General features: G+C 39.5%; 1 protein-coding gene across 6 annotated transcripts in view; it reads right to left on the reverse strand.

Moving 5' to 3' along the window:
- Positions 1-24,042, reverse strand: part of szt2 (SZT2 subunit of KICSTOR complex) — a 151,632-nt gene that overhangs the window by 69,852 nt on the left and 57,738 nt on the right. For 4 of the 6 annotated variants that reach the window (XM_047342856.1, XM_047342854.1, XM_047342857.1 and 1 more), the window contains exons 29-39: positions 21,048-21,219; positions 20,816-20,908; positions 20,393-20,471; positions 15,877-16,164; positions 15,532-15,667; positions 12,295-12,411; positions 12,128-12,212; positions 8,974-9,159; positions 8,005-8,223; positions 3,106-3,358; positions 2,287-2,361 (exon numbers count right to left, since the gene is read on the reverse strand). In XM_047342856.1, the coding sequence (XP_047198812.1) occupies positions 2,287-2,361; positions 3,106-3,358; positions 8,005-8,223; positions 8,974-9,159; positions 12,128-12,212; positions 12,295-12,411; positions 15,532-15,667; positions 15,877-16,164; positions 20,393-20,471; positions 20,816-20,908; positions 21,048-21,219 (1,703 nt within the window). The remainder of the gene's footprint in view (positions 1-2,286; positions 2,362-3,105; positions 3,359-8,004; positions 8,224-8,973; positions 9,160-12,127; positions 12,213-12,294; positions 12,412-15,531; positions 15,668-15,876; positions 16,165-20,392; positions 20,472-20,815; positions 20,909-21,047; positions 21,220-24,042) is intronic. The other 2 variants (XM_047342858.1, XM_047342855.1) reach the window with 1 other exon arrangement.

Genomic DNA, 24,042 nt, shown 5'->3' on the forward strand with positions numbered 1-24,042 from the left:
TACAAAGGGTTTGGTTTGAAGCAGTCAGAGATTATTTGGAGTGAGGGGTTTCAAGTCCAGTGGGTCATTGGAAGCTTCGGTGATGGGTCCATCATTTATGATGGCCTCCACTTCACAGAGCAAAGTGAGTCCTTCATCCAATGTTTGCTGGTGCATGAGAGCACTGAGAATACATCTGATTGTCTAATTTGTCTTTCAGAGATGCCTCCAGGGTGTGATCCAGAAGGTGATTAAAACAGCCTACAGAATTTTTCCCAGCTTTACTCTGTGAGGTTTTCAGGAGTGAGACCCAGCCGTCAGCGCCGGAGATAGACCGAGCCCACTGCTCACTAGCTGCTAAAGCTGCTAAACCAGCCCCAGGGCAGGTCATCCTTTGCTTGCACCAATACCAGAAAAAGGATCTTCTGGTCCGCAAGGCCCGGCGGAGAGGAAAGCTGGAATAACGCGGCCAGCAGATCCGAATCGTGGAGGACTACAGCCCCGAAGTTTTGAATCAGCGTCCGAGTACAGAGATGCAATACTTGCCTTATGTTTCCATTCTATGACTTATGCCGGGAGTTTTCTTATTGCTTATGTTTATCATTCTACATTTTCAGCTAAGGAGAAAGGTTAGCCTCCTAAATGTTTTTAGCTGGAACGTCAAGGGTTTAAACCACCCCATTAAGAAAAGGAAAGTGCAATCACACATCAAGCAATTCAAAGTTTCGATTGCCTTTTTTCAAGAAACTCATATACGTGCCTCGGACAACTCCCGTCTCACTGGGCGGGGCAGCACTTCCACTCCACATTTCAGGCCAAGGCTAGGGGGGTCTCAATCCTTATAAACGAAAATGTTCCCTTTGAACATCACAGTGTTATATCTGATATAAATGGTTGTTTTGTTATTGTCTCGGGGAAACTGTATAATACAAGGGTGGTGCACGCTAACGTGTACGCCCCAAGTGCAGATGATGTGCACTTCTTTGAACGTTTCTTCTCTTCATTGCCGGATCTGAGCTCATACTCTCTCATTGTGGGTGGGGATCTTAATTGCTGGTTGGATCCAGTGCTAGATCGTTCATCGCCTAACCCTGGAACTCTGAGTAAATCTACCTCACTTATTCAGTCCTTCCAATTAACGGTATTTGTGACGTGTAGTGCTGCCTCCATCCAAGCAGGAGAAAGTATTCCTTTTTCTCTCACGTTCATCATACCTACTCCAGGATTGATTACTTTTTTATTGATAATGATTTGCTCACATTTGCCCACTCCTGCGAATATCAGAGTATAGTGATATCAGACCACGCCCCCGTAGTACTAGCAATGAGCTTCCCTGATCTCCCTAAAGCAAATAGACACTGGCGCTTTAACTCTACCCTACTGTTGAACTTCAAGTCAGAGGTAAAAAAAATTCTTAATTTTCTAATTTAATTCTCCTCTAGAGGAACATTTGGCTAATTTGGGTGAATTCAAAACCTTATTCAAGCTTTTTCTACCTGCCTTGCATTTAACTGTATTATAATGCTGTGTACTAGCTAAATTTACAGCTGTCATCTATGATTTGTACTGTGAATATCTGAACCTTAACTTTAGGATATTGAAGAGGATTACATATCTGTATTAGATCATTTGCTTTTAGCCTCATCAATAGTTTGGTGCTGTAAGTGGCACTGACTGAAACAGACACCCCAAATCTGGCAACAAACTCGGAGCTCTTGTTCTTTTGTTTATTCCCATGATTGTGTACCACAATGTTATTTTATGTTAATTATATTTTTTTGTGTGATTTTATAAATCATTACAAGCAACTAAACATTCAGACTATAAATGTAGAGACACTGAAACGGGATATAGATAGAAACGTTTTTTAAAACAATTTCACAGAGACTAATTAGAATAGTTGACTATATTTTAGGTGATTTAACATCTTTACACTATTTCACCAAAAGGGTGGTAATAAGAGAATTTATCAGAATGAGACTGAATTTACTGTGGATCCATGCTCCAGCTGAGCTGTTGAGTTCAAGATTTAGTCAAATGTATTTTTACACAGGCTATTTGAATTAAAAAATTTACGAACTGAAGAAATAATGATAAATCCCTACAGCTTGATTCCATGATAGCCATCTTGTTATGTGCTCTTACAATGAGAGATTGGCAGGAGTGACTATGTGTTGAAACGGTATCTGTCACATTATTGTAAAGCTAACAACTTAGTGAGGATGAGTGACAAGATTTCAAACTTGTCACAATAACCTCATTCTTCAACAACTGATCATCCATGACTCACCTTTATCCAGCACTTACCTTGCATATCTGAGTCCATACTGCCCTGGCTTGAGACGACACTCTGGACTCGACTCGGCCTGAGTTTGCCGCAGCCTGAGGAAAGACAGTTGAACATTTGTCCGATTTTCTGTAAGCAGGATCACAAGCTGAAATATACATATATACAGCCTCTGAGTCTTGCTCCTGCCTGTCCCAAGGAGATGGACAGCTCATGTAAAAATCTGTACTGAGTCTTAAAATTTACAGCACCGGAAAACAGAGAAAAGCAGCACATCCTTTTTTCTATTTTGTTGCTTCAGGAATGACTTTAAAACTTAAATGACAATGAATCAATCATCAAACTCAATGAAAGGTTATCTACAAACTCAAGTCTGAACTCAGGTGAACATTTTAAATTTTGATATTCAGTCCAGCACCAGGCTTAAGTCTGATACCAGGTTAGCAGTGGATATTCTGGATTTATGGATTTGGATTAATTATCAAAATTGTTGCTGATTAATTTTCCTTTGCGATCTGTTGCTACAGATCTTGAAAACATTACAACATGTTGCAGGCATTAGAACACTTATTTCACTTGTAGCAAAAAATTAAGTGTCAGAGTTATTATGGTAAGACATAACCACAAAGTAATGTGTAATGCTAAAAACCACTCTATGTGCGTAAAGGAATGAAGTTTGATGCTGACGTAAGTAAAGAGCTGTGACAAATTTATGGCCATAGCAATAACTTACATACAGCCCATCTATATATCTCAGGAAATGTATTACAAATGTGTGTTTTTAACAAAAGTGCATAAGTCTATGATGCACCTGTTTACATTATGTCTGTTGGACTTACTATGAGAGGCTGACTGCATGGACTCAGCCAAGTTGACACTTGATGGCATCTTGGGGGGTGAAGTCTGCTCTGTACAGTAATAAGCTTGGAGCTGGGGGGCACTGGGCGACCCTCGGCCTCCAACCATACTAACCGAGCTCTGATAAGCGGTATGATCTTCTTCAAGGTTCAAGGCTTTGATTGGCTCACAAGCGTCAGCAGTTGTGTCACTGGGATTGTCAGTAGTAACACTGACAGTTTTATTGTCTTCACTCTGCAGTGGGATAGAGGTCCAGAGAAAATTAATATTAACAAAGGACATTAAAAGGACTTGACACACTAGTTAGTTGGTATTAATCAAAAGGGTCATTCAAAAAACACAAGAGTAAGAGGCGGCTCAAGGGGTAGGATGGTTGTCCTCTCACCAGAAGGTTGGCAGTTTGATTCCAGTCTTCAAGAAACTGAAGCCACAACATAACATACAATATGCCAATCCTGTTGCCCAACAGTTTTTTTTGGCTGGTCGTCGTGGCAGCTCAGCTGTTCTGTCTAGTCTTTTTAGTCTCTTTCTCTCATGAATTTTCTCCTCACGTGACCTCACCCCTGTGGCAGCTCTGCTGCTGCCTTTTGAATCCAGGGAGAGTTAATTGGACAACTAACCTCAGCTGCGCCAATCAACTCTCCCTGGTTCACCTGGAAGTTCTCTGGCAAGCTACCTCCACAGTCTGCCTACCTGCCCCCCGTCATTGTCCACAGTACCTCTGTTTGAAAAAGCAAATATATATTTTATTTTATTTTTTATTAAAAAAAATCTAACATTAACTATGATAACTTATTTAAGTATAATTATGTGTATTAAAAAAATCACAATAACGTGTGTTGTATAAAATATGAATAAATATGTTCATAGGAATTGTGTGGGAAATGAGTGTTCAGGGCTCATTTGGCCAATCAACACCGTCGAAAATAATGCCCGAGCCCGGTCAATCAGTGTCGCTGGTGGAGGAGGAAATCAGACGGTACTAGTACCAATGATGGCTGTACGATACACCAAACTCCATTTGTGAGGAGAACTTTGGTTGAAAAACTGCGAATTAAAGAAATTGTACTAGATCAACCTGATATTAAAATCAGCCAACAAGCCAGCAAAACGTACACCCGAGGATTTTCCCATAACTGGTACAGCAGAAAGGCTTGGCTAGCAGGATGCAGCCATGTAAATGCAGTCTTTTGCTTTCCATGTTTACTTTTTAAAACTGCTGGAACAGATACAACATGGACTGTTACTGGAGTAAGAGATATGAAACATTTATCCAAGAAAATAAAGAAACATGAGTCTACTTTGCTATGAGTCTACATGGAAAGTACAATGAAACTAGCCATGTAAGCACAACTAACACCGCTGTGCAGCTGGATCAAGGCCACAGGATTGGGGTGAGAAAACACAACGAAGAGGTGGATAAGAACAGGGACATTTTATCAAAGATAATTGAGTGTGTCAAATTCTGCGGAGCATTCGAACTGGCTTTGCGCTGCCACAATGAGACAGATTCCTCTTAAATCCCGGGTGTTTTCAGGGGTTTGGTAGATTTTGTGGCTTCTGTGGACACTGTGTTGGAGGAGCATCTCAAGACAATTACCGTATTTAAAGGCACATCAAAGAGTGCCAAACAAACTTTTGGACTGCATGCTGTCAGTTCTTAAAGATTGCATTCTGGATTAAGTATACAATGCCAATCATCTCGCCATTCAGACGAGTCATTCAGACATTTTTTCCGCCCACTGACAGTGGGTGCTTGTGCTACAGGACATCAACACTTGAGTTCATCCCGCTTCAGAATTGCCACAGCGCTGTTGGAGAGGCTGAGCATTATCCTTCCTGAGGAACAAGAGAGCAGGCTGATCGCCCAGGCCTATGACTGGGCTGCAGTTACGAGGGGGGCAACAGGTGGAGTACAGCATAAGATACTGGATGTTTACGGAAATGCACACTACGTCCACTGATATGCCTTCCAGTTGAACCTCATCATGCAGCAGGCAACATCACACATCCCCAGGATCAGAAAAGTTTCTCAGACCTCGCTGGATTTTCTGCGTTCTTCTCCCGGTCATTCAAGCGAACTGTAGTGCTTGATGAAGTGGTTGCACACAAACTTCCCGGAACTTCAACAACAAGGTGGAACTTCCACAGTCGTGCTGTTAACACTGTGTATGAGCACAAGGATGACCTTTCTACTGTTTTTCCCAGACCATCAGAGACTCTGGTAACTTTGATCCTCAAACTGTCAGAGAGGCTGGGGGCTTTGTGAGAATTCTTGAAGATAAAGATTTCGGGTTTTTCCTGGCATTGTTTCTCAAGACCGTGCCACACATGGACATGCTGTTCAAGTTGCAGATGCAGACTAGGAACATCGACCCGGTCTACATCTCAGGAATCATCCAGAGGTTCACCAACAGCATGCAAATGATCAGGTAAACAATTAATTATTATTGGATTAGAAAATATTAAACATTGAAACAATTTCCTCATAATAAGCAGTATGTAAAAACATGAATGTACGTGGTTTAACACACTAGAGCAACTAGTAAATATTTAATTAAATATTGTAAAGACAGTTCACAGGAAATCCAATTATGATAGTGTAGATAGTTTGTTTAAAACAGTACACGACAGACCTATTTTTATGTTTCCAGCAGGTTAGTTTCTGAAACAATAATTGTGGATTGTAACTTGTGTTTTGTATCAGGGACTCCATTCCTTCTGTGCATGGGCAAGCCAGTGGGTCTGTGCAGCAGAAGCCCACAAAGAAGCAGAGGACACTAGGACAAGGAGAACACCAGCGGTTGGCTACAGAGTTAAGCTGTAACATAATTCTGTTATCAACACAGTATTTGTTAATGTGTAAAATGTGTCAAATGACCCTTTATGTTTCACTGTCTGCCTTCTTAAATTCTGGGTTGAGAGTTGCACACTTTTTATTCTGACATGTGACATGTTTGTTATGTTTGTATGTTTCATTTCATTTCATTTCATTTCATTGGTACATATGTGATACCATTATGAGCCATGCCAGAGACCGGTTCTCTTTCACCAAGCACCATATCAGTGCCACTCTATTACAAGGAGACCTGTTCCCAGAGCACAATAGGAGGTTCCAAGATTCAGCGCTGGATACCACATTGGAGGCCTACCCCATGTTGAGCAAGGACAAGCTTAAAAGAGAGCTATCCCTTATATAAACCTTCCTGAGGAACACCATGACACAGCCTGAATGCCTGAATGCTCTGGCTATGCTCTCCATGGAAAAATGACTAGTCAGAAAGATTCCTGACTTCGATAACAGCCTTCTATTTCACAAAGAACTGGTATCCTGCAGTTTGTGTTAAATCATAGTGGGATGGTTACTGAAAACTGAGTATGGCACAGCACAGCCCCACCAAGAATATTTTTCACCAGCCGCCACTGCCTGGGTGTAAGCTCGTCCTCATCACTTGCCGGCTGCTGAATCTGTAATCGGGTCGGTTCGGACCAAGCTCCCTTTTGTTCTTCGAGTGAACGCCTTGTGAAAGGGTGTTTTTGTGAAGAAATGACCGAATTTTCCGCAGTTTCACTTGAATTCGCCATATCTTTGTCGGTCAGCTCACAGCGGAAGTAAGTCAGTGACAACGGATGTGCCTGAGATGGTGTCGAGGGTTAGAAAAAAAACATACATCAATACCTATTTGCTGGAAAATCTGCAACAACTAATTAAAGAGCAGCAATCAGGTCCCATGGTTGCCAAATGTTTAAAAACTTACATTCACTCTATTTGGCTTGCACCCCACACCAGGAAGTATATGTATTTAGATAGAAATTAACCAAATATAATTTAAAAAACTATTTCTATTGTATTTGGTTAAGAGTAAACTATTATTATCTTATTAAATTATGTCTAACATGTGTAAATAAGCTTTTTCTTCTCAGGATTTCAGAGGGGGCGGCGCCCCATATTAGCAAGCTGCCACTGACAAGGATCATAAAGATTAAAGTATTTACAAATTTACAAAAAAAGGTGATGAATTATTCCTGACAACAGAGTGTCTTTTTCTATGTTGCCAGATATTTAGATTATGATTATTGCAGATACAACTGAAAGACTACAAACTTGCTGCAAACATCTCATGTTTTATACCTCTATCTCCATGAAAGAAAAAAAAATACTCAAAGGACAACAACAAGGGAGGCTCAGGAAAGCAAAATGTGTGAATAGTGTGTGATAGAGAACAGGTAACAAATTGTAGCGCAGTGTGGATGTGACTTGTACTGTAACGCGCTTTGAGTGGTCAATAACACTAACATTTGTTATATACAGTCCATTTAACATTTACCCCTTGAAAGAATTGCATCTTTAAAGGTCAGAGGATAATCAAGACATTATCACAAAGCAAAGACACTAGATGTCGTAACTGAGGCAGATGTTTCATTTCACAACTAAATTGATCAATTGAACTCAATTGATCAAGCTGAGATTTATCAGAATCTGTCTCATTTAGCTCAGGAGGTAACTAGATTTATCACATCATATGTTGCATTCAATGCATCACTAATCAGTAGCTTACTTTAACAAAAAACAGTTTTCAAAGACAAATAGTTTACTATTGAGACAAAAAGAGTAAGAGGTAAATAGATGTGTTGCAAAATGTTGCTAGCATGGCAAATCTAGTTACACAGGTCCAAAAGCAGAACACAGCAAGGTTCACAGGTTCGAAAACAGGGACAGTCAGAGGGAAATGTCTCAGTAAGTCAGAATCGGGTAGGGACATGTGGAAACAGTTACCAGTAACTAGTGGGAACGCTGTGTTGATGTAAGTTTGGTAAAGGAGATCCTTAAACAAAAAGGAGTAAAGACAGACATCACTGTTAAAAATAACATATCTGACCTCGCTGTCTGCCTCTGCTGCCAGAGCCTCTGTTTCACTCCCCAGCATCATGTCCTCCATCTGTGCTCCAGCACTGTGTGATGGGGGGTCTGCAGTTTTCTCTGAGAGCCTCCTGGTAGCATGGATCCTCTGTGGGTGAAGTCTGCTTAGGGACATGTAGTAGAAGTTGTCCTGTTGTCCATTCAGGACATAGCCAGAGAATGACATTCTATGGAACTCCTGCAGGATCAGATGTTATCCAATCACACATCACAATTTTACACTTTTCTGTATGTGTCAAAGCACTGATACAGTCCTCTATGCCCTAATACAAGCACTAAATATTCACATTCTCTGTGATTCTGTGTCAAAGATTGTTTTTTTAGGAGGAAGGGGAAATAAGCCAAAATTTAGTCTGAATGCAGCATCAGTATGGACTGTGCATAAAATAATTACTGAAAAATGAAATGTCACACTCACCACTCAATGAAATTGAACAACTTCAGATTTTTCACAGGGAAAGTCTATCAAGAATGAAAGGGTGCAATGGTGTTTTCCACAACCATTTCACACAAGTAGTTTCTTTGTTTCTGTGCACCCTTTGAACCATTTCTATTCATATTTATAGTTGACAATATGTTGGTTATTGTCTTTCATGATAATGAAGGAGAATTATATTTGGACATTTGGGTTTTTCTGTACACCATACATTATGCAATATGAATTGTGACAATTAATCTGTCATTTAAAATAAATGAAAAAATTATATTTCCTGCTGTATCAAAAATATACAGATAATGATGACCCCAAAACTGTGGTATGAACCAAACTGCAGTTTTGTGTATTTTTTTTCTTTGTCGGTCTGTCTTTCTCTGTCGGACTGTGTGTCTCTGTGTGTCTGTGTGTGTGTGTGTGTGTGTGTGTGTGTGTGTGTGTGTGTGTGTGTGTGTGTGTGTGTGTGTGTGTGTGTGTGTGTGTGCATGTCCTTGCCTCTTTGAATTTTTCCAGGGACTGCTCAGGCCCAAAGACAAACTGAAGTGGGACATCTTCACATTGACAGTGTGGTCGGCCACTGGAGCGCAAAACATGTTCCGCTACTTTCTGTAGCGTGGCCGAGCTGATGACCCGTGTGTGACGCAGAGCAGAAACAATCTCATCCTCCAGTAGCCAATGGATCTAAACAGACACACAGCAAAATCAAGATAAGATCATCACTGCTGTGTGTATACTGACAGCAAAAGTATGGATGTCACTCTTTTCTTCCTTCCAAAAGCTTAAGGCATTCTAGTAGCTCCTATAGGCTGTAATAGACAATATTCACACAAAGTGTTTTTTATATAATTAAATCCTGTGTGTAAGTTTGCCCCTTGGTCATTGAACAAAAACTAGGAATTACTGCATGTCAAACAGTTTGTGCCAAATTATAAGAAACTCCCTCGAGGTACTGAGATGTGGTGTTCATGAGTGACAGACAAACAACCTTAAATCATAATGCCTGAAGCCATGGCTGTTGACCATTATATACTCAGGAAGAACAGTGCAGGATAAGAGTGGACATTTAACATAAAAAAAAAATGATGTTTTCTGCGCATTGGTTATAATAATGTCTGAGCCATCGGACATAGGCAGAGCCGGGGTCCATTAAGGTTTAGGTGTAACCTGAGCGGTAAATTATCTAAATTAATCTATGAGGTCTATGCTGTGCTTGAGATCCTGTTAGCCAATCAGGTCGTTGTGGCGGTGAGGGGGCTGAGAGCGCACCTTCACCACAGAGGATCAATCAGAACAGGTGAGAGCTGTTAGCTGATTGATCCTCATGCTTAAAAGGCAGCGTCTGAGCTGCCTCGGACTCAGGACACTCAGGAACACACAGGACACTCAGGAACACACAGGACACTCAGGAACACACAGGACACTCAGGAACACACAGGACACTCAGGAACACACAGGACACTCAGGAACACACAGGACACTCAGGAACACACAGGACACTCAGGAACACACAGGACACTGGCAGGGTCACGACGACGAGACCAGAAAGGACTGAGCTGTGAAGCTAGTCCCTTTAAGTTAGTTTATTTATATTTGTGTGTGTGTGTGTGGTGATTGAATAAAACATGCTTAAAAGCAACAGTTCTGTCTCTGGCTGTGTGTGGGAGAGCCCCATGGCATGGTCAATTGCCACAGTCGTTTATAAGAATGTGGTTCTACAGTCAGTCAGCTTCACTCAGTCAGCTGATTGAAATATCCATGTTAAGAAGAGCAGCTGATGATATCAATCAAGTTTGCTAAACAAACCCTGACTTCCTGAACTTTCATTGCAGAATTGGCCAGGATTATTGACTGGAAATTAGTGAAACAGGTTCAAACGAAGGTGAGCTAACCCATGAGCTAAAACCCAAGGGTCCAAGTTATGATCAGTAATCTTCATCCTGCCAGTGTGGTAGGATAAGGCAGCTAAACTTTTCACCTACATTCAAATTTCCCTTGATCCACACATACACTTGGCCCAGCACTTACGCACACAACTCTCCTACTCTGCCTAAGAAAATGTATTTGGTGTTGTGCATTATAAAATATTTTTTTGTGCGTCATATGGGGTGTTTCTTGTTTTTTTTTGCATATTTTCAGATGAATTGTGGACAATGGTTATATTGAATATTAGCATTGGTGCACTGAATTGAAACTTAAAATGAAACTTAAATTGAACTTCTTAATCTATCATAATAATCAATAACAAAGTTCTGAAGGTCCATATTTGTTTAATTGTTTATCCCACTAGGTAACATAATTCGCACACATGGTGTATCCTTCCTCTGTTATACTGACAACACACAGCTCTAGGCCCACTCGCCTCACTTAGCTGAGTTCTTTACAGGAGTACATTGTGGATGTAAGAAACTGGATGTCTAAGTATTTTCTTCAGTTAAACTAATCCAAAATAGAAATAATTTTTCTTAGCTCTGGTAACACAAACAGTCAAATACAGCCATCTACTGGACACCAGTCTACATGTATTAAAAGGGCCCTAATTTTGCACTATTCTGTGGTTTAATTTGAGGTATTGGTACCCCTGAGATGATAAATCAGTGGTTTCAAGTCGGAAAAAAACCTACTGCAATGTGTATTTGTGTATGAGAATCATTAACACCCCGAGGCTGTAATAAAACAACAGAAAAACCATAACATGCCTAACGTCCGTTAGCTTAGCCACTTCTGGTGGACTTTTAGCCTTAAAACTTGGTGTAAATGACCTCGTTTGGAGTCAAATTTGAATGTCAGGGCTTGCGGACACTTGGATGACACCACAGGAATGGAACAAGCTCTTGCACTCATATTATTTTGGAGAGACTGTAAAAGGCAGATTAGCAGTTTAGACTGGGCTATATTTTTTGTTGGAATAATGCCTTGCAGTGCATACTTTGTTATATATATATATATATATATATATATAAATGATACAAGTTTTTTATATTATTTTTGATAAATTAATTATATTAATCAAGTAATACAAAAATATCATTAGATTAATGGACAAAAAAATTATCGATAGGTGCAGCCCTACTCCTGACCCCCAAATGTTTACTAATAGTAAAAGCACAGAAAATGTAATTTTCACACTGTGGGGCCTTTAAGGGTATCTCTGGATGATAAACTTTTGGAGCTGATCGGTCAGTGGTGGGGGTGTGGTGGACAACACTCCTGCAATACAGAAATGTATGCCTGTTGCGTGAGGCGCTCAGTGAAAGCAGTATCCACCAAATTTGTGTTGAATCCTGCCTGCCAGCCAGAGAAGACGGGTAAAAGACTGTAAAATATTTATGGGTGGCCACCAACATGGACAAGATTATTCTTGGCGGAAGGTTTTTAAGGGGGATGTTTTATTTGGTCATTTGGGTTAAGGGGATGGCTCCCCTGTCTTCCCTTCAAATCACCATCTGGGTAAAGATCATAGGTAAGGCTGTCCACTTCTGATTTTGTATTAATTATTTGAGTATAACTGTGTTACTTCTTTTATAGCTCACACTAATGATTCTTGCTGTTCTAGGTTTGTAGCCTCATAGTTCAATGCACTTATTGTAAGTTGCTTTGGATAAAAGCCTCAGCTAAATTGAATGTAATGTAATGTAATAGTGAGACTCACCTGATCCATTGTGGCCAGAATTGCTAACTTGTGAGCACCTGGGAGTTTGGATAAAGGATCACCAGAGACCCTGTTGGTAGAAAAACTGAAATTGAATTGACAGAATTAAACAAAATTTTCAAATTAGAGAACGTACAGCTCGCTATTGTCCTGTAGAACAAACTCACCCATCAATTTCAGAACCCCTGAGACTGTCCAACACTGCCATCAGCTCCTCATCAGAGCGATAAGAGGAGGGCTGTCCTGGTGAACGATTCAGGGACACACTGCTTTCTGAGGTGTACCTGCACTCACAGAAGAGATCTGACTTGATGTTTGCTGAGGAAGACATTTACAGTGTTGAGCCATATTCTACTTATTTCATATCTAAAGACGTTTAGGTCCAGGGAGTGCATCTGTTACTGTGCAAGATGAGATATTGCACAGTCACAGGTGAGATCCTGCTTATTCAGACATTTAGTTTACTATGGCATAATGTAAACCTGATAATTGCCAACATTTCTGACTGAAAAATGAATGAAACAATTAATTTTGAAAGTAGTTGGGCAATACTTTAATAGACTGATGGATTTACATATTTTTCACTGATTGAGTGAACAAAAGTTCTATAAATGCACTAAAGAAACAGTCAAATAAATGCATCCAACACAATTTGTCAGCCTTCAGTGATGTACACAATGCATTTTATACTTTTGTTCACTTGCAAGGAAACTATACAGAGGAACTTTAACAGTGGAATGTGATTAAGAATCCAGATTAACCATTTATTAACTAGGTTAAAATCATAGACTGTATATAAAAATGGACAGTGTCCATGACGATACCTGGTCAGATCAGGCTAAGGAGCTGGGCTAAGGAGCGAGGCTAGATGCTATCCTGTGTTTCTAACCAGCAAGCGCTGCAGTCTTGTTGTGTCTGGATAGTGCAGTCATTCAATTGAATGTAGTTACAGGTACAGTAAGTTACCCTGAGACTAGTGAACAAAACCTGAAGTACTAATTGATTTGTTAGCATAATAATACTACATATGCTTAAATGATTCAAGTCATTTTAAATATGTGATATTTTACAGTGTGTGTAAGTTTAATGTCTTTGTGTAAAGTTTTACATAACTTGTGTATTTGGTTGTCACTTGATTGTAATTTTAGTTAATGTTAATAAACGGTATGTGTAAGTTGCATGTGATATGTAACTATCTAAATAAAAATTATAATCTCCCACACCACTGTTGTAAACAATGTGCATAATTATATATTCTGACACTGATAGAAGTCGAGGAACCTGAAGTGGAGGGCTATCAAGAGCACTGTTAGAGATCGTCAACTTAAATATTACAGATGAGACAGACATTTTATATATTCATTAAAACATGTTTATTTATTCTTTTAGTACAGTTCCTGCTGTGGTCATGTGAGGCTTCCACCTGCTGCACACAGCATAAACTATTAGTACCAGCATTTATAGCAAAGTTTTCCTCATTATATGAAGCATTTATCACATATATATCTATATGTATTTATTTATTCTCCTCTTACAGTCACAATGTGGATTGCAGTGATGATGTCTGGTGTGGTGCCCAAAGAGCTGCAGAGACCATGGCATGGTTGACATTTGTGTCTATTGGTTTGGTGGTGGACAAGTATTCTTCCCCCTCTTTACCTATTGCCTGCAAGGATGAGCAGCACCCTATGTCCTCAGCATCCACTGTGGCAGCAGTGGATGGGGGAGGTCAGGCCGATCAACATTAGGGCAACTTGCACCAGCTTCACCTGCACTTCATGTTTTCCTCTCTCAACTAAAGATGACCTGTAACTGCTTACAGTTAGTAGTGTCACTGATAAGTGTCATGGATATTTTTTTTAGAACATAGGACAAGATAAGGAATATCCCTTGTATGATTGAAGGTCTTCTGCCTCAATTAATAAATACCATGTGACCAGCTGAGTAGATCAAACATTATTACCTCTATGAACAGTGTCCCAATTTTAGAACATAGTACAAGATGGAGAATATCCCTTGTATATACTGCCGCACAAATTCATGCCTACCACCAGCTGATGTTAGCAGATGTTAGTGACCACCATATGGACATATCTTTAGTTCTGTATCTTAGTGTCCTCAGGTGTTTTGTCATTTTAATCACAAGACACCCTCTTCTAAGGCAGATCCACCACAGGTTGATCAGACCTGGGTGCATGTCCCTAGCATCTTGGGGCCCAGTGAGGATCTTTTCTCCTGATCCAGAGCCATTGTCTGCAGTGTTCTGCAGTGTGTGATGCTTTTATGGTCTGGCGCAGGGCGTGTCCGTGGATCCCAAGATCTCTGAGTGACCATGAAACCCTTGAAGCCAACCTCCACAGGGCAAACTTTTGATTTCCAAGTTGTTCTGCCCCAAATGCCATGTCTGCAAACTGCACCCTTTTCTTCTCATTCGCTTCATCAACAGCATCCTCCCAGGGTACTGTCAATTCTACAAATTAGACAACGCGCAGGGTGTAGGACTAGAGTCCAGGTCTGGTCTTAGGTCGGAAGGGACAATATGGGATGCCCAGATTACGTCCTACGTCCACCGACATTTCCCAGTCTCGGGCTTGCTCCAACTGACCACTCCTGGTCAGTTGGAGCTATCGGTGCTATCGGTGCATCCCAACTGGGATAATGTGCTAGTAAGCTAATCAGACAATCAGTTTAAACAGACAGGGACAGACTATATTTACCATTAACTCCTGTCTGAGAACTGCAGATCATTTGCTACATCTCTTACTTTGTTTTGTTTTTTTTGTTTTTTACTTCAGGCAGTCCTTAAATGCATATTTACCCATTTAGAGAACTTTTGTCTGTCCCAGATTACCCAAAGCATGCTGTCCCACATTATCAATCATGTTGATTGATAAAGTGGGACAACAAAAAACTGAACTTAAAAAAAATTAAACACATTTTAGACAACTCAATCGATATTTTGTTCCTTGATTACATTACAAACATAAATTGAAAACAATAAGCATTGTCTAATTTGTGACATTTATATGCTTAACATTAATCTAGCCTGAATCCTACATAAGGACCTTATGTCATCCAATTCCAAGGGGGAGCTTCTAATTGATACTAGACCTCCCCATGATGTCATGTGATTTCAGACACATGTTGTCCATAATAAAAGCAAGGGTTCTTATTTATTGTTATTACAATTAACATTGGTGTTGACAAGTTGAGGATATCGAGGAAAAGTATTCGTGCACTTTTTTACCTTAACATGATTGTTGTTATTCTTATTATTGTTATATTATAATTTGTATTATTGAAATATATATATACACACACAATGTATACAGAAAAAACACAGAATAATCCACATTAACAAACAGAGATCAAATTTAGTCAATCCTCTTTTGTGTGTGACTGACCTGTTGTGATGGAAATCAGCCATAACATCTATCTCCAGAGGTAATGTCAGGACAAAAATATCCAAAGTGACGGAGAGCTCATTCAAATCCACAGACTGTAAATCCTCAGCATTCTCCAGGCAAGAAATAATCTCACCTGCAACCAAACAACTAGAATCAGCAATACAATAAAAGCATTTGTCTCAGTGGCAAAAATTCTACTTTTCAATTAAACAATCATCCATTCATAGATAATGAACCCAGATATCTTAACCAGACCTCTCATAGTCATTTTATGATTGGTGTTATTTAACATGTTGCACCCCTATTCTGAAGAAGTGAAGAGACAACCAAGGCTGTACTCACCAAGGCAGGTAGGCAGTGTCTGTATGGGCATAGAGCCATGGCAGCTTTTCATATTAACAGAACATGTGATATGAAGAAACAGTGGTGGCATGTCCAGCTGTGGCCCCTCAGGCTGGAGCAGATAGTCTCCCTCCAGGATGCTGAAGGAGTCCTGGTCCTGATTGACAGTGTTGGAGTCTGACAGGGACTGATCTTCACTCTCTCCGCAGGAGCTTGTTCCTGGATGAAGCTCATACTCCACCACCAAATCTGTGTCACTCTCTGTGGCAAAGCATCCTGGTATATTTTCTACACACACAATAAACTGGTCATTATCATATCACTACAACACAAGCAGATTTTGAAGATTTGAAATACCAAAATAAAAACAAAAGTGAAGCAAAATAAACAATAATTGGAGGTAGGACGTGGGAGTGAGCTTTCTCTTTGCCCATTTTAATGGTAAAATGAAAACCTATCAACTGTACAATCTCAGTTGTGTGGGCTATCATCTCTTTGTTAAAATCAGCAACAGTGCCTTGTATTTACATATGGCAGGTCTGTGCTGCCCTCTGCTGGACATCACTGAAATACAAGAACCCTATTCACTTCGTAATCTGTGTTATTGATTCAATTTTATTGTAGCATGGAAATAAGACCATCCAGCTATTAAAGACAAAAGGCAGAATAACAGTCATTGAACAATTGCCTCATTTAATCATGACCAAGTAAATACATCTATATAAAGCTAATAAACATAGTGTGAAAGAATCTACGAGAACTTAATTAGTGTCTTGTACTGCTTTTTCACATGGTTTTAGCAGAACCGATAATTTGTGATTTAACCGTTCAGCATCACAACTTTAGAAGAACTATTCACAGCAATTTTGTTGCTATCTCAACTTCATTTGAGGAGCAAAGGGAAACAATCTATCAGACAAACATATTAAGGATGCCATAAGGCATGAATGTTTTATTGAATACCAAAATCTATTTCCTCCCCTGATCTTGAGTTCATACTAGAAGACTTAGTTGCTTTTCAAACACAAGCATTACAGTCAGAATTGAGATTATTGAAGATGATGTTGGAAGTTTGTTGAAGTTTGCAGATGATAGAATAGCCTTACTGAAACGATGCTCCAATTTCTATGCACGTACATGGTCTGATGCATGTGATCAACATAGCAGTGACAAATTATATTTCCAAACTGTCCTTTAAAAAAACATGTAAGTAACTTTGAACAGTGATGTGTTGTTTGTCCACAAAGCAATCAGTATATACTCTTCCTCTACAGGACAAATATTTATCTAAACCTGACAGTGCTTTCAATGACTACAAATTATTGATTTCACTCATATGCCAAATGTTAGAGATTATTAATATCTGTGGGTGGTTGTTGATAACATGTTAAAGTGGACAGAAGCATTAAGTGATTAATTCCAAGATTTAGAATTCTCTTAGGCATTGATAGAAATTTACTTCTTGAGTGAAAAAGCAATTAGTAGCAGCACAGGGAATTAAATGGACAAGTCATATCCCATATTTTCCCCAAAGTTCAGGACAAGTAGGATGAACAAAAAAAAAAAAAATCTGAGGTAGATAAATAAATTGGCTTGAAGCATCACCATCAAACACAGGTTTGTTTCCGCTTAGGTGCAGTGATGACACAGAAACTGGTAGAAGATTTAACACAATTGCAAGAGTAAAAGCAGGATTATGTGTACACCTTTTGTCTTTACTCTCTTACACAGATGATACATGATTTATCATTACCATGTGAGAATCTTTTGCATAATTTCCAACCAGGTGAAAAGATTATGGTTGAAATCTGAAACCCTGAAATAGACCAGGGTATGGACCACCAACAATGTGAGTAACAAGAATTGCTATTAAAGTTTAACAACCACAATGGATCAATGCAAGTCAAATCGCAGTAGTCCAGTGCACAAAAGTTAGTTTTTAAATTGAACAATAATTTGTCCATTATTGTCAGTGCGTTTATTTGTATCGATTGACAGTCACCATGATGCAGTTAGCGATGACACTTAACAGCTACATGCATGTTTCCTTCATCCCGACCATGACCTGACATACAGAGAGAAAGACCGCCACTCTAGGGAACATGTTAGTCTAACATTTTTAAGTTGGTTTTCTTGTGTGCTATATAGCTCTTGGAGGCCAGATATTCCCCTCCCATAACTTTCGAAAAGGCTGTTACAGAATTCCAATCACAGAAATCTGATAGATGTTTAGAAGTAATTTTCATATCAGGAAAATTTAACTGAACCAGACTTAATCTTAATTATCCAAACCTGTATTTAACTTAACCAAATGTAACATTACTGAATCTTAATTATCCAAACCTAAACAAAACAGACAAGATCTATCTCAACTGTCTGAAGTTGTAAAAATAACTTCACTTAAAAGTTCCAAGGTCCAGGCCTATGACAGGGGGACCATAGTTTTGATAGGCGCTTTTGAAATTATTATTTCTTTTTTATTATTATTATTACTAACTGCTAATTAAGTCTATATCTAATTACATTAATCTGCCCCATCCAGCTTCTTTCATAGTGGTCAGTGCAAGTAATAATAGAATCATAAAACGGGAAAATTTAACACTGAAACTAGGTCTTTTTTTCTGTAGTTTGTTATTGCTCTGTGAAGCACTCATAGGGCCTCATTCACAAACAGGGCGTATACAAAAATCTGTGCTTAAACTGTGCGTAAGAACGTTTGACACGGAAATCTGGGATTCATCAATATCTTAACTAAATTTGTCAGTACTCTGCGAACAAATTAAGAATTTCCTCAGACCATGTGTACGCACAGATGATGAAGGCCCGGCTGTCCTAGAAAACGTAAAGACACAGCCTTTTAACTAAATGCATAGTATTTTTATTTAAATAAAAATAGTAGATAGACAGCAATAATTTAATTTACTAATGCATTGACCAAGTGTATTAAAAAACTATGAAATTGTCGCACTTTCATCCTCATCTCTATAAAAACCTACTGAATTCATATTTATGTTCCTGGATAAACGGGACCGCTTAAAACACCACGTTGCGTCATAATCTGCAGGAAGAACTTCTGTCTGCAGGGGTGTGTGCGTGTGCGTGTGTGTGTCTACTCGTCTCTGTCCCTCTTCACACAAACTGAAAATCACATGTATTTAGTTATTAATCGATGATGTTGGATCATGACTCTGGATTGTTCCGCACAGTTTAACTCTGATGTCCTGACTGTGCGCGTCACGTTATGTCTCATGTTGTGCAGCAGGTTTAAACATGTGTCTCATAAACTCTAAAGCAAATCAAACAAACACAAAGTAAACGTCAGTCCTGTATGTGTCCTAATAACTTGTGATCAGTGATGGTGTTGATTGTTAAAGTGTAAGGTGAGCACAGGTCAGAGGGGGAGTGAGGAGGAAGCAGACTCTGACAGAGACTCTAACACATTCAGGACGACTGGACCTTTAACGTGCGTCTGTCCTGATCGTGAAGCAGCGGTGGTCATAATTATTCAGCGGAGGCCACGTCCACGTCGTGATGCATCTAAGAATCGAGAAATGTCCACAGCTCTCGTGCTCACCACTGTGCAGAAGGTGCAGGAGACTTGGAGGGAAGGTAGAGACTAGTCTAATCTCCCGAAATTGTATTTTGACTTTTTATTCAATCCGTATATTTGTTCAACAGGGAAGCTGTGCATAAACAGGAAGATAATCTTTATTTATGTTTCCAATTTTTTTTTCTTGTCTGCGATTCTTTTTTTGACATCAACTTTGATTTTCTGACTTGTGCCACGGTCCTAACCTCAGGGGACATTTACCGCCTCAGTTACTGAAGCCCATGCTTAATTTTTTTAAACATCGTCACTCCTGAGGACAGACTAGAGAAAAGTGTGCCTTTTGTGGCTTCCGACACAATTATTTCAGTTTCTGCTGTTGTGGAATTCTTCTGTATTTTACCTTTTGGGGCCATCTCTTATAACTTCAACTTCTCTGTTCAGCACACCGCTCTCATCATCATACACCAAACGGATGTCCTTATATGGAGAAATAGTGGCTTGGTAGTATGCTAATTGAAAAGAGCGGACACGCGCCTGTCAATATAGAATGATTCTAGTTCACAAACATACACAAGTTAGGAGAACAAAATTGGCTGGCGCACACGTTTCATGACTCCGGGTGCGTTTCTGTGCACGCACTTATTATGTGCGCAGGGTAAGGATATTTCTGCACACATGTTACTGAATGAGGCCCATTGTGAATGTGCTTCAACATTTGAACTGCCTGTGTTTTACACTGAATTAATACAGATTAATGATAGATGTACACAAAATTATGCCTTAAAAATCTTGGAATTCTATTGTCCTTAGAAAACCACAGTACAGTACAAGCTGACCTTTCTTACCAGTAAGAACAAGTCAAATAAACCATGCTGTTAATTCCTGGGCAAAAGCCAATGGGTGATTTTAGGTTTGAAGTTTGGAGTGATAAAAATGATAGAACTCCTAATTTTTAATTATCCTCACCGTCCTCTGTCGCCAGCTCAGCTTCTGACACCAACTCCTCACCGGGTCTACTCTCTATCTCATCATCCTCTGAGTCCTCCTGAGAAGACAATTGATCCACTCAAATGAACAGCAACATTCATGTGGGGAAGTGAGAGTGGTTTCTCCTTCCATGCCAAAGCTAATGGATGTGATTTTGATAGATTTTCCTGTATATCACATACACATTCATCAAGTTTTTTAAATCGGTTCAAGGTTAACACAATACAATGTTGTTTTTTATTAACTTTTTTGTCCAGCCAATGTAAATCCAGAATATTTTTTTAATATAAAATATCTGACTCTTTTTCATCATCAGCAATAAAAAGAAACTATAGCAAAGCAAAGTCAGTCTGGCCAACACAAAACAACATTGGAAATTGCAAATGCAATGTGTCAACTCACCTCTTTCTTTGATGAAGGTGGGCAGTAGAAGAAGTAGTGTGGATTGGATGGCACAGTTTTGAAATACTGAGACACAATCTCCATGAATTTATCCTGTCAAATTATTTATTTCACATTTGAATATCTGTTTGACATTGTCATTTGAAATAATGAACTAACTAACAACTGAGTCTACAACTGAAAATAATGACAATGTGAAATTGTCCATTGGAGTGGAGACTGCAGACAATACCTGTATTATTTTGTGAAGATCAGGGTACACTTCACACTTGGGCTGTGTCTGAAGCAGTGTCAGTGGGAACTCTGGGATCTTCGTAGTCTTGGATTCATGCATAATCAACGGAGATGGACCAGACAACTTCCCGACACAATCAGCTCCACTGGCAACCACCATTTCAAGATTCCTGCAAAGGTTTACAGTTATTGTTGAGGGTTTTGTGTTCATTCAGGCAGTTGGTTTTTCACCAAAAACCCAAGACAAACTACAAATACCGCATTGCGGTTGTATCCCTTTGCCAATTAGTGCATTTTCTGTCTACAGAATCTGTTCCAGATTTATATAAGGTCACTGTGACCTGTACCTTGCACCAACAAAATCGAATCAGTTAATCCATGAGTCCCTTTACCTTTGACCACCAAAATCAAATCAGTTAATCTGTGAGTCCAAGGCCCTGTAAACACCTGGTATTAAACATGTGGATTTTGTGATCCTATCTCAAGTGGACAGCTCTAAGTACAGGTGTGAACGCAGTCATATCGGATATAGATCTGATCACACCAGACCACATTCTTTCAGCAATGTGAATTCCCACATTAGCTCACCAGCTGTCTGCTCTGTAATTACTGATGAGTCCCTCTAATAATAATAATAATCTTAATATTTATGCAGCACTTTCAAAACAAAGTAACAAAGTGCTTTATGTGAATAAACAAGGATTAGGACATTTCAATACTAAGGCAAATTAATTCAGGCAATTCAAATAATACAGAACATAAAATTGAATAAATCATAACGGTAACAACAATAACAACAGATAAGAAACAGAGGAATAAAAGGAAGCCAGCACCCAGCAATGAAAAATTATAAATAATTATAACACAGATAAGACATGGTGACAATCAAACATTGTGCTAGATGAAATAATAGGCTCTTTTAACAAGATGTGTTTTAAAAAGTTATTTAAAGGATGTCACTGATTCTTTAAGTCTCAGATCCCCGTGCAGTGAGTTCCAGAGCCTGGGGGCCTTTCATTTAGCTGTAGAACGTCTTTGGCCATCCAGCACCATCTCAGCGCTAGTGAAGAATGATGAAAATTGCTCACAGATCACAGAGGTGAGTTTGTGGTCTAGAAGGAGGGTTGATTATGGAATCGATAGTTTTGAAAATAATTCTGGGGTTATGATGGTTTGCTGTTATGTTTGTAACATTTCATGCTTTGGTGATAGACTGTCTGTCCTTTTCAATTTCTGCTCTACTTGTGTGCATTTTCTCTTTATTTCTCTAGTGTTGTTTAGCCATGGTGTGCTGTGAGTTGATTTGACTTTTCAGATTTTTTCAGGTGCTATGGACTTCAGTAAAGCTTGATATGTATTGTTAAAGTTGTATAATACTCCCTCTGTAGTAATATTTCTGTTATTGCTATATGCAGGTGCAGTGGTGAAGGTTTTGTGAAATCTGTAGAGATAAAGATGCGTGAAAAGACATGCGCAGGCACAGTTGGAGCAGGAGGTGAAAGGACAGTCTTAAAAATTATCTTTTTATGGTCAGACACATGAGGCACTGATAAAGATTGAAGACTGCACAATGGCCATATAATGTGCGGTAAAAGAGGAACCAGATGGGCAGCAAATATGTATGTTAAAATCACCTAAAATCTGTTTATTTTGGGGGTCTGTATATTAGTTTGTAGGCGAAAGTGATGCTAGCGGCAGCAGGAGCTGGTAACAGTGTAAACTGTCTAAAATTCAAGATCCTGTGATCTGATAGGTTAGATATCACATCTTCCTACAAAGATTGTGATTATAAGCTGGGATGTTACCTGGTCAAGTACAAGAAAGAAGCTTAGACTTGGTAAATGTCGAGTTAAGATTGTAGCTAGCCACAAGATGGGATCCAATCAATGAGATCTGACATCTTGCTACAAGAATTGTATTTATAAGTTAGAATGTTGCCTGGTCAAATACAAGAAAGAAGCATAAACTTGGTTAATGTCGAATCAAGACTGTGTTGAGACAGAGCTTCTCACAAGGCACTTACAACCACCTTTGGAATGTAGTGTCTTACAACAGAACTAGACCTAGACACTGTGAAGCTGGTGTTAAATGGAGGGAACTGGGTCTTCACAGAGGATGGAGGAGCCCCTATATTAGGCTTCAGTGAGGTAGAATGTGACCTACTAACATATGATTCAGTGAACTGAAAGGTAGGTAGAGGTTAAGATTCTCCTGTCATCCACAAATTTCATGAGCTGGCAGGCTGGCTTTGATGTGACCCATGATCAATTGTTGCAAGCTCTTCAGAATGACAGAGATCCGATAACCCAGCTTTGCTTTCTTTATGGCTTAGGAGAGGTCAGCTCTTGCCGACCTGAGGGCTATCTGTCCCCCAATCTGAAGACAGCATCCTTGGTTTCTAGCCTTTTCCGGACCTTATGGGGTCTAACCAGAGCTTTCTGCATTCCAGAGGGATGTTAGCCCGTCCAGCTGCATTGCTACGTCAGAGAGACACTTGTGCAGTCAGGTTTCAGTCAAAACAAAAAGTGTGTAGTTGCAGCAGAAGATAATCCAGTTTATTCACCAGGAAGCGGACATTGGCTAGTAAAATGTGTAAAAGCATTGGGATGGTCGGCCTGTTTGGATTGGCTTTTAGCCTCGCGCAGACACCAGCTCACTTTCACCGCTTTCGTCTTCTCGCACACCACTTCCTGTGTGTTGTTACCCAGACAGCTCTCCCATGCTCCACCTCCATGATAAGAAGTCCATAGCGTTCCAGTCTTTTCGAGATTGTGCTTTATGGTTGACAATGTCTCACAATAGTACCTTAACTTGAGCTGCTCAGGACAATCACAACAATAACATATACATTTAGGGTATAATGTCACGCAATTGATATCATATCATACAGATATTGTCATTTGTTTGTAAATGTTATGGTTACCATTCACTCACAGTACTCTGCTCCTCCGCTCCCTTCACTGGTTACCAGTGGCTGCCCGCATCCATTTCAA

This window comes from Hippoglossus stenolepis, chromosome 14 (assembly GCF_022539355.2).
Source record: "Hippoglossus stenolepis isolate QCI-W04-F060 chromosome 14, HSTE1.2, whole genome shotgun sequence".
Classification (NCBI taxonomy): domain Eukaryota; kingdom Metazoa; phylum Chordata; class Actinopteri; order Pleuronectiformes; family Pleuronectidae; genus Hippoglossus; species Hippoglossus stenolepis.